The sequence below is a fragment of the Alexandromys fortis genome, unplaced genomic scaffold (assembly GCF_014885135.2).
Source record: "Alexandromys fortis isolate MF-2015 unplaced genomic scaffold, M_Fortis_MF-2015_v1.1 scaffold_160, whole genome shotgun sequence".
NCBI classification, from domain to species: Eukaryota; Metazoa; Chordata; class Mammalia; order Rodentia; family Cricetidae; genus Alexandromys; species Alexandromys fortis.
In genome coordinates, this window is record NW_026068035.1 from 3,514,337 (window position 1) to 3,532,649 (window position 18,313).

Consider the following 18,313-nt stretch of genomic DNA (forward strand, 5'->3'; position numbering starts at 1 on the left):
AACCGGCTGAAACAGAGGTGAGGTCAGCACACTGTGGAAGTAAACAACTGGAAGCTGACAGCAGATGACCTCTCCCCGAGGGGGTGGCTACCAAAGAGGAGTGAGAACCTGTCACCAAATCTGTGGTTTTCAGACCACAGGCACCACACAAAGTGGAGCTGTCTGGCACCCAGCTATGAGTCAAGTCAATTTTACTGGTGCCTCTTTTAAAGATCAAGACCCACAAATGCAGAACAAGAGAGAGGACACGCTGGAACAGTCGGGCACAAATGGACAAAGCAAAGGCCCAAGGGTGGCCCAAGACTGAATCGTGCAGGACATGTGATGCCCCTAGGCGCCTGAAGGTCCTCTGGCCTCCTGTTTTCAGAGCCAAGCAAGCTTAGAGTTGAAAACTGCTGAGAAAGCAGTTGCAGCCATCAAGCACCGTCATGCGTCTCTACAGATCTGTTCCATTCGCCGCTGGCACTCGGGGTCTGGATCCCCAGAAATGGCTGGATGCCCATCAGGAAGTGTAGCTTGTGTCTTACCCTTGAGTGAGTGAGTGAATGAGTGTGTGTGTGTATGTGTGTGTATTTATGTGTGTATGCCTGTGTGTGTTTATGTGTGTCTGTGTGTTTGTGTGTGTGTGTCTGTATGTGTTTGTGTTTTGTGTGTGTGTGTGTGTGCGCGCACACACATCCTTTCCAGTCCTCAGATGCTATGTGACTTCCAAGTCTGCAACAAAGACACAGCCCAGGTTCTTCTTCCACTGCTTCAGTTTTTAGGGTAACCCAAAGATGAGGCCTAGGGCTCATGCGGGAGGTCTTAAGAAGCAAGTACTCAGCTGATGTAGATGTGCCCCATGTCCCAGACTCAGGAAGGCAGGTCTGCATAGCAGGACCACCTGGATTGGCACGTGCGTGGCAGGCTGTGGACAATGGCTGCAGGTGGGATGGATGGCGAGGGCAGCTCAGGTGATAAAACCAAGGAGAGCCAAGAGCCAAGCGTAGAGCTGGGGTGGGATGCAGGCTCAACACGGAAGTTCCTACCGTGACTCCCAGCAGCAGCAGAGAAGCCCTTGCAAAGGCAGTCCTCTCACACAGCACGCCTTAAAAATCTCCCTAGGAAGGTTTACAGCTCAATGGCTCTAACACACCCAGAGGGGCAGTCACTGTGACCACCAATTTAGAACATTTCATCACAATAAAAGAAAGCTTAGCCCGTAAATGGACCTTGCCCATCTACCTAGAAAGTCCCAACCTGGAGGGAGCTCTGGGCACTGGAGTTGAGGCAGATGCATTTAACTATCTGACTTTGAGGAACAATTTATCAAATAACTACTTAGAGAAATTTAAAATGAAAAATACACTATAAATACAAATTTTAAATTAGAAAACAAGCAGAAGTGAGAAACAAAGCCACTCAAACGGACACGCATATCCAGCTGGCGGAGCATCTGGTTAAAGGCACTGCTCATGGTGACTCTGAGGCTCATCTCTGCCAGAACATCAGTGAACCCCGAGTGTATAACACTCCAATCCACCCACTGCTCCAGCAACCGCATTGTTGGCATCTTTCTTCTCGCTTATGAAAGCAGCATGGGCTCTGGCCCACATCTCAGAATGCTTTGGGTTCCTAAGAAACATGGTTGGGACGCAGGTGGTGGAAGAGTGGAGCCCAGTTTGAAGCTGAGCTGGTTTCGCCACAAGGGCTCAGCAGGAAGAATCTGTGCAGTAATGAGGGGCTCCTTCTCCAAAACACACCTCCCACCTCGACCCACTGAAAAAGCCAGATGACAGCCATGGCCTGTGCCAGCGATATCCAATACTAGAGCTCTGCGAAGGCGTGATCCAGCGTAGCCTAGAGCAGAGATGATGCTAGCGTCCTGCAGAGATGGAGCAAGGGTCCAAAGACCTTGACCCAGGCATCCCCACCGGCCAGAACGACTGGGCACCAGCAAATATAACAAAAGCAGCCAAATAGAACATACCATGCCACCAACCGGGTTTGAATTCATATCAGCTTGATGGCAAAGGCATCATTGCAGCTTCTCCAAAGTCAGCTGCCAAAACTGATGGAGACCTCCATTTCCTCCACAGTCAACCCTAGCAGCTCAGAGTGTGCAGCCCTGGTCTGCTGCTGTTGCTGCAGAATGCAGAGATCCACATGGAATTGGAGACCAGCAGATACACCACAGTTAATGGTGGACAGTGCAGGGAAAGGGGAGTTGGGAAGGGGTTCTAGATCAAGAGTAACTAATGTTTAAAAAAAGGCAAAGGCTTGGCCTAGTGACAGAACAAAAAAAAGATAACCAGCCCTCAAGAGTGCTCAGACCCTGCCTCAAGGGGACCACGTAGCTAAGTCAAACGAACCACCAGAAACTTCCGCAAAAACTGAATGTTTAAGTATATGGAATTGGACACTGGTATTTTGGCATGGGTAGTTTGACCGTTTCCTATACCAGCTTCTAGAGCAGGGGTTCTCAACCTTCCTAACGTGGCAACCCTGTAATACAGTTCCTCATGTTGTGGTGACCCCACACACACCATGAAATTATCTCGTTGCTGCCTCCTAACTATAATGTTGCTACTGTTATGAATCTCAACGTAATTATCTGTGTGTTCCGATAGTCTCAGGCAGCCCCTATGAAAGGGTTGTCGGATGCCCTCCCCCAAGGGGGTCGTGACCCACAGGTTGAGAAGCCCTGTTCTAGTGCTACACTTGAACCATCCACAAATGCAGTGATGTCCAGAGCGTGCCTCAAAACACGCGGGGCTGAGTTGGGATACTGCCTGATGGTAGAGCGCCTGTGCAGCATGCACAGCCCTGGGTCCCAGGGTGTGGGTTCAAATGGGGGGGGGGTTACGGTGGGCTCCCAGTGTGGGCTGAATCACAAGTGGGCTTCCTTCGACTCGCTCCCCACTTCATAAACATTAAAATCCCTACCTATCAAATTTTATAAAAGCCCCACCTATAAAATCCCCATCTAGGCGGCTGGAGAGATGGCTCAGAGGTAAAGAACACTGGCTACTCTTCCAGAGGTCCTGAGTTCAATTCCCAGCAACCACATGGTGGCTCACAACCATCTGTAATGAGATCTCACACCCTCTTCTGTACTGTAGGTAGAATACATGCAGGAAGAACCCTGTATACATAAAAATAAAAATCATAAATAAATAAATAAATAAATAAAATCCCCATCTATCAAATCTTATAAAATCCCCACCTATCAAATCCCCATCTATCAAATCTTATAAAATCCCCATCAATCAAAAACTGAAACTGGAAACCTACAGGACAGGCCCACTCTCCACGCAGAGGCACAGAGCACCTGCCTGGCAGGAAGAGACATCACGTTGTCCCATGGGGCCACCCTTGTCCCTGCCTCCCCAGATTTGATATTTAGAGGCCCTCATTCTAAGTGAGCAGAGGGAGGCTGGAAAAGAGTCTCAATGGAATGCGTGGCATTTTTAAGTTGGGTTCTAGTTTTGGAAATTACACAGATTTTGTGATAAGCCACTGGCTGTAAAAGAAAAAACTTGGAAAAGGTACGAAAAGGTTTAAAATAGCCACAGGGAGCCATTTTCCTGTTTTCCTCTGCTGTCCTCAAAGTCTACTAAGAGCCTCCACTCTGTGTGTTCTGTATAGCAAGACAATAATACATCGTGTATTTGATGCTTTAGATTGCTCTCTTTCCTTTTTGTTTTTCCTTTTTTTAATTTTTTGATAAAGGAGTCTCACGGTGTAGCCCAGTTTGGCTTGCAATTTGCTGGAGTCTCACAGGTTAGCCCTGTTTGGCTTGCTTGTTGACCAGGCTGACCTTGAACTCAAGAGATTGACCTGAGTTAGCCTCCCCCGCGTGCTAGGATTAAAGGCGTGAGCCTTCACGCCCAGCTGCTTTTATTTTTGTTTTGTTTTTAATCTTAACTGGCAAATTGAATTAATGACCTTCAAAATAAAAGGTCTATAATACTGAGGGACCTGGAAATATTTTAAGCTTTTTTTAAGGAGAATGTCAGGTTACAGCATTGCCGCCCAAGAAAGGCATGGGTGAAGACATTTTTAAATAGCTGTAACTCAATGTTCTCATCAATCAATCAATCATCAGTTGATAGAAGCTTAAAATTTTCCCAATTGTCTTAATATCACAGAGACTTTTAATCCTGAAGGCAGAGGCAAGAGGATCTCTCTGAGTTCAAAGTCAGCCTAGTAGACATAGTGAGTTCCAGAGCAGCCAGGACTACGTAGAGAGACCCTGTCTCAACACACAAATGTCTTTATGGGGTGGGGAGATGGCTCCGTGGGTACAGCACTTGCTGTGCAGGCATGAGGGTCTGAATTCTGTCCTCTACAACACACACAGAAAGCGGCTATGGCTACGCCAGTCTAGCTGGAAAACGCTGAGTTCTAGGTCCAGTGGGAGACCCTGCCTTAAGGGAATAAGGCAGAGTGCAATAGAGGCCACCTGTCCTAGCTAGTGTGTCAATTTGACACAAGCCAGAGTCATCTGAGAGGAGGGAACGTTCATTGAGAAAATGCCTCCATAAGATCTAGCTGTACGGCATTTTCCTAACTAGTGATTGATGGGGGAGGACCCGGCCCATGGTAGGCTGTTCTATCCCTGGACTGGCAGTCCTGGGTTCCAGAAGAAAGCAGACTGAATAAAGCTATGAGGAGCAAGTCAGTAAGCAGCACCCCTCCATGGCTTCTGCATCAGCTATTGTCTCCAGGATTCTGCTCTCTTTGAGTTCCTGTCCTGATTTCCCTTGATGGTGAACTGTGATGTGGAAATGTAAGCCAAATAAACCCTTTGCTCTCCAACTTACTTTTTGGGCATTGTGGTGGTTTGAATTAAATGGCCCCCATAAGCCCATAGGAAGCAGCATTATTAGGAGGTGTGGCCTTGTTGGAGGAGTGGGTGTGGCCTTGTTGGAGAAAGTGCATCACTGTGGAGGCGGCTTTTAGGTCTCATGAGCTCAAGCTGCACCCAGTGAGGCTCATTTGGTCTTCTTTTCTGCTGCTTGCAGATCAAGATGTAGAACTCTCAGCTCCTCCTCCAGCCCCGTGCCTGCCTGCATGCTGCCATGTCCCTTCATGGTGATAATGAACTAAACAAACCACTGAAACTATAAGCCAGTCCCCATGAAATGTTTTCCCTTATAAGAGGTGCCAAGGTGATGATGTCTTCCCAGCAACAGAAACCCTAACTCAGACAGTCTTAAGTGTTTCGTCACAGCAATAGCAACCCCATGACAACACCCAAAGTCCTCCTCTGACCTCTGTATGGCGTGCACCTGTAGCATACGTGTACACATACACATAGCACAAACAAGTTTATAGCAGTTGGTTTTTCTCAACTTTTTAACACTTATGTATCTGCGTATGTGTATGTGCACATGCATGGATGGTATACATGTGGAATTCAGAGAGAGAAACATACAGAGGTCATCTCTCTCCTTCTACCATGTAGGTCCCAAGGTTCAGACTTGGGCAGTCAGACTGATGACAAGCGCCTTCCTACCAGCCCTTCGTGAGTTATTTTCACAGCCAGTTTGCCTGAACTGTGCCTCATGAGGCCCACAGGGCTCCATGCCATATTTATGCTTGGGATGGTGCTCAGCGGCTCGCTAGGAGGCACCGGCCTTCTGTGTAAAGTCAGCTGCTGGTGTAAAGAGAGGTACCTCCTGCAGGGCCTCGGCAGCTGCAGGACTGGGACACCATGGGCTGGCACCAGAGTGCATGTCTGAGTTTCTTCATGCGCCACCCTCCTCCTCCTCGAGATGACAGGAAATGGACCCCCCACAGTTCATGAGAACTACACTCAGAAATACACGAAGCCCAGTGACCTAAGCAAAGCAGACACGAGCCCTGCAAATATGAATTGGACTCAAAACATGAAGTGCTAAAGACATAAACATCAAGAATTCTCTGGCTGAGTGTGGTGACGCAGGCCTTTAGTTCCTGCACTTGGGAGACAGAGGCAGGAGAATCTCTGTGAGTTTGAGGCAAGCCTGGTCTATGTGGAAAGTCCTAGGATAGCCAAGAACCTATCTCCAAAAAAAAAAAAATAATAATAATAACAGCAAAAATATAATTCTCAGACAAGCGCCACTGTCCTCTGCAGAGGTCAAGAGGTCTGAGGGCTAGTGACCCTCAAATTCATGAGGTGGGTCCTGCTCTAGTCCTTCAAATTAGACTACAAAGGGGACCCAGAATAATGTTCTTTCTCATAATCCCCAATATTAATCACACCCACAAAGGCCCTTCCTAAATTAGGGGGACATCCTTGGGGTCAATATTATGCCCATAATGAGTCCCTGATAAAAATTCCTATTTCGGGCCTAGCCCTGAAAACTGTGGTCTACTATTTTAATGCAATCCTAGTTATTAAAATGCAAATATTGCCTTATACACACATAGAACAGCACACAAGAGGCCAACTGGGACTCCACTGCCCACACACTTTTGTCTAGATCATGCTGTGGTATGACACTCCCAACCCTGGTATGTTCTTAGAGCTCCCTGCACTCACCACAGTCACCTGAGGTGAAGGGACAAGTAGAATGTGGTTCTGAGTAAACAAAAGCCACGCTCTACATCTGCTGCACTGCATACGGTGCAAGCCTTCTGTAGCTATCATCTGACATGGGTCACAATCAGAGCCAAACCACATAGCAATCGAAGCCACAAACCTGTTCTTGTATTTGCAGCCCAGAAGCAGTGCAAACATACAGCAAGTCTCTGGCATCCCGGGTACAACTTAGGTGTTCAGCATCCGCATGTGTAAGCATGGCTAGGGACCCACCATCCTGCAGCCACGATGGCATCTGTTTCAAGTGGACGCTGAGGCTCAGAGGGGCTCAGATCTAGCTATATGGAAGCTTGGGGAACAGAGAAGTAGGGCAGGCAGGTCATGCTTCTAGGAAGCAAGCCGGGGTACCACGTCGAGCCACGAAGCCTCAGCTCCTACATGATATCCTGTTTTCTCTTGAGATAGAATTCTTAATACAATCAGCGCCAGCACTGGTGTTGTGCTAACAAAAATCACACCAGGAGGATGGGGAATACATACTCCAGGGAGATAAAGGATGCTCTCAATGGGAAGAATAAATGAGAACACAGCAGAAGATGGACATGAGCTATCGACCTTACAGGCTTCTCCCCCAAAACCAAGTGTGGCCACTTTCTACAAAGACAGAGATGGCATCAACCGTTCTACTAAAGCCAGGTGGGAACAGAAACACAGAAGGATCTGGTTAATGGGAAAAAATAATGACCAGAAATAAAAATAAAGAGGCCCAATGTTGGGCGCCATTATGTCGGGGTCCAGTGCTAGCCCCAACATAAACTCTCTCTCTGGACCAGTGTGGAGGCACGGGAATAAAGACACAACTCACATGGCTTTATCGGGAGGGAGGTTCTCAGTGGTCCCTCATGGAATCCTGAGTTCACATTCTGAAAATTCCTCATTTATTCTCCAAACAGCCTTTATACCAAAAAAAAAAAAACAAAAAAACAAAAAACAAAAACAAAACCTCAAACTGAGGGGGAAATTCATTAGCATTCTGTTTCCTAGGTAACCAGGTGAATGGCTTTAGTCAGGTCTACACCTTGACCACACCTTTCTATGCCCATTTTGTCAAGTCTTCCTCTCTTCCTGCCCTATATGCTAGCTCTGTCACATAGGCCTGAACTGGCATCTCTATTCAGGCATCCTCCAAATTACTAAAGAGAGCCAACAACATCCTTACCCTTTGTTGGGGTAGCAACAGCCTGTCTGGAAGGCCACCTCAGGTGTGAACTATGTCTTGAGAGCCTGTCTGCCATACCATATAAAAATATGGGCCTACACCACAGCAGCTCCCAAACTAAACACTGAACCAAGTATTTCTATAAGCAAGACGAACATACTCTCTTTCAGACGAGAGAGAGCTGTGCTAGCTAGCTCACTAGTAGAAAGATAAAGGAAGGCCTCTGATGGGTATGGCGGTATGTACCTATAATCCTAGCACTGAGGCAGGAGGATTGAGGGTTTAAGGTCAGAAAGGAGGAGGTGGAGGAAAATTAGAACTAGGAAGAAGGGGCTGTAGAGATGGCTCAGTGGTTAAGAGCACTGACTGCTCTTTCAGAGGCCGCAGGTTCAATTCCCAGCACCCACATGGCAGTTAACACTTGTCTATAACTACAAAATCTCTGACACCGTCACACATACATGCAGGCAAACACCAACACAAATAAAAGTAAACAGAATTAGAATAGGAGGCAGGATTTTAAGTCTTCTTGTGAAGCCAGCCAGGCTACGCTGACTCCAGAGTGCCAGATCAGAGCTTTTGGGAAGGAAAGGACAAAAACAGAGAGTGTTTTGTGTTTTCTTAGCTGTGCTTAGCAGGCATCGTGTGCTTAGCAGGGGAGTGTCGTGTGCTTAGCAGGGGATGGCTCTTGCCCAGGTCCTCAGACCACAGAACACACAGACCCTGGGTGTGTTCTACCTTCAGTGGGTGCCTGTGCATGTGAGGCAAGGCTAACGGGCATACTGATGGGGCTTCCTTCACCGGGCAGCTGCACACAGACATGACTCTGCCTTCTCCAGTTCCTCTGTGACAGCACGCAGTCAGGACGTGAACACAAGCGCCGGAAGAGGAGTTAAAACCTCACGCGATTCCAAGAAAGTCTTATCTTAATTGTTTCAAACTGTGAAATGTTTACAGTATGGAAAAGTACTACTATCAATTACAGCCAATTGCCATTTAGGGAAATAAAAGCTACCTAGATAATGCTGAAGTGTCTTTTCTCTCTCTCTTTTGTCTTTCTTTCCTTCTTCTTTCTTTTCTTCTTTCTCTTCTCTTCTCTTTCTTCCCTTTCTTTCTTTTCTTTCTTTCTTTCTTTCTTTCTTTCTTTCTTTCTTTCTTTCTTTCTTTCTTTCTCTTTTTGCTTCACAAGAGCTAAGTTTTGTCTGCTGCCTAAGCAAGACTTTCTAGGAAACGCTACCACCTACCTGCAAAGGAACGGCGTTTAATGTTCAACTCATTGGCCACCCGGACCTCAGTGCAGAGCTTCAGCATCAGTAGCATGGTGAGGATCATCACTATGCTCTGCCACAGCAGCGGGGACTCGAAGTGCCTTCCAAACCTGGGGAGGGAGAGAGCACGCCTGCATCAGGAGGGAAGCCCGGCACCGGCCCTGCCAGCACTTCCACAGCCCTTCCTCCACCAGAACCTGAGCTTCACACTGGAAGGGAGGGCAGAGGAGAGTCTGTGCATACCACAGCCCTAGCACCAGCTGCCTCCCCTTCCAGGGTCTGTGTGGAACTGACTAGAAAGGGGAAGGGCCAAGGGACCCAGGCCAGACTCAGCAGGAGACCTGGAACATCATCCCCCAAATGAGGCTTTCCAAAGCCACGTCTCCCCTACATGGACTCTGTGACTTAGTCTCAGACACCCACCCAGGGCCACATATTGGTGTGAGGGGACCCTACATACCTACCCTCCTGTCAAAATCTAATCTTAACCAGACAAGACTCTATTTCCAGACCACAGTAGCTCTGCTTCCTGCCTAGAGAGGAAATGTCTGTGAAGGCATGTAGCCTCGTCCAATTTCCACATACATCCTCCACTAAGAGGAGAAGGCAGTCAGGGGTACCCCACCAAAGGTCCTTCCTCCACCCCAGGGCCACCTTCCCTCCCTAGTTACCCCTCCCCCAGCCACTCTGGTGGCTTCCACTAGGGTTGAATAGTTTACAGACTGGGCCACCGGCTTTGGAGAGCAGAACTGCCACTCAGCAACCACCAAGGTCTGGGGATCACACCCTTGGCAGAGCAGAATTCCACCAGGCTGTGATGCAGAGACAAGCCCCAACAGGTCATCTCCAAAGGCAGGTCCCAACCCAGTCTTAACCCCACCGCAGTAAAGGTGGGGTTAAGCATTGGCCTCGGAGTTTGCTTAGCTAGAAAGTGATTTTCAAGACCTTAATTGGTGGTTAGCGCATGCAGTTTAAGAGATTCTACACAGTAGCCCAACTACTCCATCCCCTCCTGAAAACTGTGGGACCTAGCAACAGTGCCAGCCTTTCTCTTCCCCGTCCTGCCCCTCACGACACTGGTCTCCAGGGACAGGAGGGCCCTCCAGGCCTTGTTAAGGCAGCTTCTGACCCCATACAGAAGGGACACAGGGAAATAGTCCTGTGGATTCACAGCCAGCGCCAAGCCTGCTCAGGGACACAGCCTATCACATCATCCATGCGGCTGCTACGATGCCAGGAGCTTGCTAAAAATTAATCCACAAACGAAAACCAAACCGGGTGAATGGTACACTCCAATAAACACACACTTGGGAGACTGAAGCCAGAGGACCATAAGGTCGTGCCTAGCTTGGACTACGAAGCAAGTTCCAGGCCAAGTCTGGCAATAAATTAATAATTTATACAATAAAAGCATCTCACAAAACTCTGCGGTGACAGCAATTTGTAAAAGATCAGCTGGAGACAGGGAGACAACCTTGCCTGTATCTCAAAGACTCTGTGGCCAGGAATGCGCATTCCGTGAGGAAAAGCTGTCCCATCATGCATGGCACACAAGTCCTTTAACTGACCCGAAAGCTACCTTCAGTTCCTGAAAGTTGTGCCTACAAAAGCAGTTCGGTCAGAGAGAATCCTAGCCAGCCTGAGGGCCTTCCAAGAGCTCTGGACTTCCTGTAAAATCTCCCCATGGGGTGTGCTACGGCCCAGGGAAGCAGAGTCAGCAGTAAGGTTTTCCACGAGGGAGGGCATCCTGTAGGGAGGCTTCCCTCAGCAATGGGGCATATCTCAGTTTCCTGTGAGGTAGCAAGCCAAGACTGTATCTCCTGAGTCCAGGACAGGTCCTCTGTGCAGGCCTCAAGGCCCAAATGTCCCCTGGGAGTTCAGAAGCCCCACAGACTAAGCAGCTGCCTGAGGTCAGGAGAGCTTAGGGAGCTGGCAGAAAGACAGAGAAAAGGGACAACCTGGGTACAGAGTGGAAACGGAGCTGGCCCAGGCAGACGAGCTCTGTTCTTAAGTATGTTCCAGGGTCCTGTGGTTCCAGCACTGTCCCCAGATCTCTGCGTTTATGACCACCATCTCAGAGCCTTGGTATCTTCACTTGAAAACTGTGAACCATAACCTCAGAGTTACTGGGAGACAGAACCGAGCCTTAGTCGCCCTAGGAAGTATTATTCCTCACTGGCTATCTAGCTGGCAATTTGCTCACAAAGATGGTTACAAGGGGAGATGACATGGGAAGGTGTCACTTCGGGGCCACAAGAGGCTGAAGGCACCTGCTAGTAGAAAAACTCCAGAGGAAAAGGTCAAAGTTTAAGCTACCACGCGCCACATCAAAGTCAATTCCAATGAGCTTGGTGGTCACAGGAAACGAGGGCACCACTTCACAGGGTGCCAGCAAGCAGAGCTGAGGATCTGACTGGCCTTATTTATGGGAAGGCAGCTGAAACAGGGCACAAACTCTCAAAAAGCACAACTCTGAAAGGCATAAGGAACAAAATAAATAGGAGAATTTTAAATCATCAATTTTCAAAGATATAGAAAGGTGCCATTTCTTACCAAACTAATGCTAACCGTCTCCTCCTGAGGGTATCTAAGAATGCTGCTCCCCTCCTGCTAACCCACCTGCGGGCAAGGGGTGATTGCCATCACACAGCTTGGGATGGTGAGTTCAACCACTCTCAGAGGGAGGAAAGCTGGTTCTCAGGTGCTGGAGCCAGGGGGCACAAGGTTGGAGAAATCCAGTAACTGGTTCTATGGACAACTTCTCCAAGCCCCAAAGTAACAGAAAAACTCCTACGGAGGAGATTAGATATCTCTACAGCTACTCCCTCCATATCAAAGGAAACTTATCGCCTTAGTAGCAGAATGTTACCGCCTCTCAGTGTTTCAGGCTCACGGCCAGGACCTACTGCCAGCAGTGGAGACTCAGCACCACCATCCTCAGATCTACCAGGCTGGGTGGCGGACTTTGCTCAAGTGGAACCTGGGCACCAGTCTTGCAGCCCCATCTGGCCCTTCTCTGCTGAATGGATCACTCGGCCCTAGCGTCTAATACCAAAAGTGTAAATCCTGGAACTCCCGTTTCCTGGAGAACAGTCTGTGAAAGGTGAGTTCCATGACATGACAAGGATTCTAAGAAATAAAGGCTTGAGAGTTTCACAAGTTCCAGAGATCCTGGGTTTGCAGTTAACTCAGCCTGAAGGACTGCCCAACCGAAACAAACACAAACCAAAAAACCATGCACTCACTCCAGTGAGTTCTGTGGGCTGGGTCCCTGTTAGTGTTGGAAAACAGCTGAAGGTTCTAACTCTTTCATAGTTTTGAGGACTCCAAACTCATCTGGAGTCTGCCACATCCCGGACCTGCTCTCCACTGGGGAGAGGGGCTGTGTAGACAGGGAAGGGGTGCATGTTCCAGTATTGCTCCCACTGAAGCATAGACACTGCCGCCTTTGGCTATGTGACATCTGAGAGGATGCTGAGCTGCGAAACCTTGAGAGGGACCCCAAGTCTGGGGCTACAGAAAGCTCTATGGAGAAGCACAGGAGAGCCCCCACATCACCTCAAAGCATCAGTGTGGCTACAGGTGGGCAGCAGTGTCCCAGACACTGGCCAGACTTCTGGCTTTCATCCTGTGAGAGCCTGGAAAGATACTTCCCAGGTGGAAACAGTCAGGAGGGCCAGGACCCTCAGCACCTCCCTTCCTCACAATCCTCTAGAATGTTCTGGGAAACTGAGGCCCTGTGCACAGGGCCCACAGGAGCCCTGCGTGGCCCAGGACATCCTGGATATGCATTCTACTAAAGAGGTTATGTGTGGACAAGGCTTGGCCCCCACAGCCACAGAAGGCAACTGAACCCCCATGATGAAAAGTATTTGAGGTCTTCCCAGAGACCCCAGCACAAAGGCAGGGGGACCAGTCCCAGTGTCCTCTCCACTATGGCACACAAGGAAAATGGCCTCACTTCTGATGGCCCCAAACCAGGTCAGTAGTCAAACCTCAGGCAGTAGTTGGAGAAAATGTGTTCCTCAAGCCAAAAAGTGAATGTCCTGTCCCTACATAAGCTCAACAGTGAGGCTAGACTACACTGGGCAGCCTGCCTGAAAGCAAGGCTCCACCCTGCGCACACAGAACCACCAAGAAGAGTATGCGCATGGTTACACCAAAGGATCTGCTTCCATTCAACCTTAGATTTAATTAGGGCTACTTCCTTCACTGCAGGCAGTCAGGGAGACAGCCAAGCCGGGGACCTCTACCCTCCTCTCAGGGGAAAGCAGGAAGAAGAAATCTTTGAAATGCAATTCCCCAGCTTTTTAAAAAACGAAAGTGAGAACTCAAAGATCCTTTCCTTGGAAGTCACCTGGCCCAAAAAACAAACAGCAAGGTGACCCCAGTGACCAACTCACTCCACTTCTATCAGCTCACTAGCTCACTGTGACTCACAGACCCAGGCCAAGAACCCACTCTTGGGACACAGGGGGCCCAGCGCTGGGACAGAATGCAGAAGTGCGGAGCGAACTCTCTACTCATAAAATGCAGGGTGGACGCCTTTGACAAAGCTCACTAAACTGTACAAAGTAGGCGTGTTTTTATTTAATGTAGAGTTATTACATTTATTCCTGCTTGTGTGGAGGTCAGAGGACAACTAACAGGAAGGAGCTGATTCTCTCCTTCCACCAAGTGGAGGAGACTGAACTCAGGACTGGCAGCAAGTTCCTTCACTCGGAGCCATCTTCCTGACCTAGTGTGATCGGTTTTAACTGATTTTAATACTAGTGAGTAAAACCTCAGGTCATTTCCAACAGTACACAGAAAGGTCAAATGCAAAGAACTTTGCCACTAACTCTCTGGATCCCTTCTCTCCATCCCCCTTCTCCCTGGCTCCCTTCTCCCTAGCTCCCTTCTCTCCATTCCCCTTCTCCCTGGCTCCCTTCTCCCTGGCCCCCTTCTCCCTGGACCCCTTCTCTCTGTTCCCCCCTTCTCCCTGGACCCCTTCTCCCTAGCTCTCTTCTCCCCGGATCTCTTTTCTCTGGCTTCTGCAGGCAACTGCCTTCATGAGAAATGCAAAGCCTTCCTATGTATACAGAGGATTTGGAATAATAGACCAGAAAGAAAACTACAGATATTTAGCATGTAGTGAGAACCTTTTTTTAAATTTCCTTTGAAAATTCATCTTCTCAAGTATGTACAGTATAGGTGTGGTGGTCTATGCCTTTCATCCCAGAACTCAGGAAGCAGAGGCTGGAGGATCTGAGTTTGAAGCCAACTTAGTCTACAAAGTGAACTCCAGGACAGCCAGAGCTACATAATGAAACCCTGTCCTAAGATAGCAAAAACCTCAAATACATACGGTTTCAACAATTGTTAAAATTAATCTCAACTTCCTCAGCAGAATGAAAATGAAAATGAGAGGAAGGTGGCCCAAGAAGGGCTAAAGAAACAGACTCCACCTTAGTAGTATGGGGAAAGACTGACTTCCTACGTGAGAAGACTCGAACACGTAAGACAAGCAGCTGGGTGGTGGTGGCACATGCTTTTAAGGCCAGCACTCAGGGGGCAAAAGCAGGTGGATCTCTGTGAGTTCAAAGTCAGCCTGGACTACAGAGCAAGTTCCAGGACAGCCAGGAAACCCTGTCTCTAAAAATAAACAGCAATAAAAACACAGGCCAGGAGCCCCGTAGCAGCCACACAGGTCTTTAATCCCAGCACTTGAGAGGCACAGGCTAGAAGATCTCTGTGAGCTGGAGGCTAGTTCCAGACAGGTTCCAAAGCTACAGAGAAACCCTGTCTTGAAAAGCAAAAAAAAAAAAAAAAAAAAAAAAACCAGGTCAGGGAGAAATGACAGCAGAAGGCAAGCCCGGAGAAGAGTCCTGTTACTAACTCACTTTACATTTATTATTTTCTCAACCTGCCACCCCACTCCACACTCAGGAAAGGAAAGGCGCAAGGGTTTATCAGACAAAGGTAAAGCACGCATTAAATGAAAAGGCAGACTTGGAGATTGTATTTGACTCTCTGCTCCAGCCCTGCCAGTCTTCCTGGAAATGACGCTCAAGCTACTCAACCACCATAGAAGAATAAGCCTGTTCTTCCAGAGGTCTTTCGGGGAAGAAGACAGCTCCACTCGCTGCCACTTGAAACCCCAAGAACAAAGCCATCCATCTCTCCAGCAGCGCTCCCAGGTAGGAAAGTCCTGAACTTACCAGAAGAGTATCCGTAAAATATTGGCCACCAATAACACCAGGCATACGTGAGTGGAGAAACCGTCGGCATTCTGAGTTCTCCGGATGTCCCTGTATTGGGGTATGTATGGCACCACCCCTCCGAAGACCATGGCCCCAGCGGCCACCCAGGAAACCAGCTGGTGCAGCGGGACCAGAAGCCAATCCAAGCCTTCCGCTTCCATCGCCAGCACCGAGACCGCGCTGTCAGCCAGCGACGTCCACCTGGTCCAAGCTCCTTTGCGCTGAGTCCACAGGCTGACTGTCACCTCCACATGGCCGCCACTATCCTGCGCAGTCCGCCACCATCCCGACCTGGAAGGGGGAACAAAGGTAAAGCACTGACAGGAGCTGGACCAAGAAGCACCTGTGCGGGACTTGAAGTCTAGGCAGGACCCAGGGGAGCAGCGCTCCGCACCCACAGCCTCGGAAGCCCAGGCTCCCAGGGGCGCGCCGCGGGAGATCCCAGCACAGCCAGGACCCGTCCTGCGCCCAGGAAAGCTGGGGAGATGGAGATGCGCGCCTGGCCCTCTGCCAGCCTCCTGGACACTAGGAGTGCACCCCGCCGGGTTAGGGGGAAGGATGGGGTACACGGTCCCAGAGCGATTAGCCGTGGGGGTGACACCGCCCCAAAACGGGTTCAGCTAGTGGGGGGAGGGGTGGACGCGTAGCCCAGAGGGAAGCGTAGCGACCTGGACCCCGAGTCCTCAGGCTCCCCAGGGAGGATCCGCCAGACTGCGAAGAGCAACCAAAGTGAAGCAAATCCACGACCCTTACCAGCCACGCGCGCCGGACGGTCCTTCTGTCCCTCAGTCCCAGCCAGAGGAAACCCCGCCCCGTGGCGTCACAATGGACGCCACGCCCACTCCAGGATCCCCGCGGCTACCCCACTGGGTCCTAAAGCGCGCACTGCGGGGGTGAGACCCTAGTGGCTGCGGGTACTCAGCTCTGTTCTGCTGTGTGTCCCGGATTAGGAAAAATCTACAGGGAGGCGCTTTCAGGCCAAGTGACCACGTGAACCCGTCTCCAGCTAACGCCGCGCTCTGGGCTTCATTACAGTGCAGACGTAATCCTGAGCCACTAGCAGCTGAGAATGAGATACTGGGTGTTGAAAAAGAGCTGTCACAGTGGCCAGCTTAGGCCTCGGACGCCATCCTCTCCTGGATTCCAGGGGTCTTTGAAAGCCTCTGAACAAGCCTATGGAGGGCGGCAACCCTTACCCAAGATCGGAGCTTGGAACTACTCACTGACTACCCCAGGTGACCGACTACAGGGCCGGCGTCAGCACGCTACAATAACTGAGCCTCCTCCATGTGTGAGGTCAGTCCTGCTGCAGGTCCTCACTTATAGGAAAAGAGCATCAGAATTTCCAAATACGCCTCTGACGTCAGCCGGACCCTGGTAGGCTGGGCAAGTTGAACCAGAAGAACCCGTTGCTCTGCCTGTCAGTAGGGATCAATGCGATGAGGTGGCACATGAGAAGGTGACAGGAAACAATAGGAAACATATCAAAGTCTGCCTGGCGTCCTTCTGCATGGGAGGGACAACATTAGCAGGGCAGCCCCTGCCCCGCCCCGCCCCGCCCCCAGAACACAACTGACCCCCACCCATCTCACCAGGTATTACCCTTCTTTTCACCAGAGTTGGCCCTCTTTCCCAGGGAAATCATAGGACTGTTTCGTTATGTGAGAAATCATAAGACTCCCCCTAAGATCAGTTTCAAAGAAGCCTGTTTGTCCAGGGGCCCCGAGAAAACACAGGAAGTGCTTTCCCTCCGGAGGAGCCCACAGCCCCCCTCCCCCCAAACCACTTCCTGAATCAACACACTTAATACTCAACACCAGGAAGGAACAGGAGGGAGAGGAATAAACAGAAGGAAGCCCTGGCAGGACTGGCTGTAGGGGAAGTAGGTGTTCCCATTTAGGACGCGCACACACCCCACCCCCGGCTCCAAAGTCTCAGGGATTCCCTTGCCTCTGCTGACTCTCACTACGATGATGTTGCTTTAAGGGGTCACATATGGTCACCTTGCTTGTCCTGACTATTCCAGGGGCTGTGGGCATACAGATGGAGGCATATGCTCAGCATATGCCAGAGGCACCACCAGGAGCACAAATAAGTAAGTGTACACAATCTTGCATTCTGGTCCAGTACTGCACACCCTGGTGATCTCTGGTAAGGCAAGCTACCATCTGGAGAGGTAAAGATGCTTTTTAACATATTTGGATGTGGAGCCCTTGGTGTAGAGTATCAATGCAAGGACATTCCCTTCTTCCCAGGGGCTCCACTAGCACCTGAGTCCCTGCGATCCCAAGGAAAGAAACCAACAGAGCTGTACAAGGCTGAAGAAGGGCTTCCAGACACAGTTCACCATAATTTCTGACAGCTGAGCAAGCTATTGTATGTGGGGAGTGGGGAATCTTGTTTTTGCAGGTGTCACTGTGTTAAGCATCTTGAACCGGGCCCACTCAGAATGGGAACTATCCAGGGACCAATTAAGTACAATCACATGAGTCTTCACAGAAGAGACCGGACTTAGGGGTGAGAAGGCCAAAGAAGATGGAGCAGAGAGAGAGCTCAAAACACAGCCTTGAAAGCCGAACTGAGCCAAAGGTAGTCTATGGCCCCAGGATTTGGGAGGCTACCTATAATTCAAGACTGCATGTTAAAAAGTATACATTATGAAGATATTTCAACCATTTTAGAATAAATGAAAAGAAATAAAAATATACTTAAATCTGCACACTCAAACAGTTACCCCAAAAGAATTCTTTTACAATTTTTTAGTGATAATTTTCAATAATAAAAAAAAAGATGGTGGCACACACTTTTAATCCTACTTGGGAAGCAGAGGCAGCCTGATCTATAGAGTGAGTTCCAGGTCAAGCTCCAAAACTACACAGAGAAACACTGTCCAGGACGCCTGAGCAACACAATGAGACCCTGTCTAGAAAACAAAGGATCACATGAAAAATCCAAGGGTGTGAGTTTGGTTGTTCACTTGAGGCAGGTGTGGTGGTTTGAATACAATGCTCCCCCCAGGCTCATAGGGAGAGGCACTATGAAGAAATAAGACTTTGCTGGAACAGGTGTGGCC

General features: G+C 49.4%; 1 protein-coding gene across 5 annotated transcripts in view; it reads right to left on the reverse strand.

Moving 5' to 3' along the window:
- Nucleotides 1-16,853, reverse strand: part of Slc66a2 (solute carrier family 66 member 2) — a 39,181-nt gene extending 22,328 nt beyond the window's left edge. The window contains exons 1-3 of one of the 5 annotated variants that reach the window (XM_050165033.1): nucleotides 15,994-16,122; nucleotides 15,199-15,531; nucleotides 8,975-9,108 (exon numbers count right to left, since the gene is read on the reverse strand). In XM_050165033.1, coding sequence (XP_050020990.1) covers nucleotides 8,975-9,108; nucleotides 15,199-15,401 — 337 coding nt within the window. In that variant the 5' untranslated portion in view covers nucleotides 15,402-15,531; nucleotides 15,994-16,122. Of the gene's footprint in view, nucleotides 1-8,974; nucleotides 9,109-15,198; nucleotides 15,532-15,908; nucleotides 16,123-16,832 lie in introns of those variants that run through there. The other 4 variants (XM_050165034.1, XM_050165036.1, XM_050165035.1 and 1 more) reach the window with 4 other exon arrangements.
- Between the last annotated feature and the right edge of the window lie 1,460 nt (nucleotides 16,854-18,313).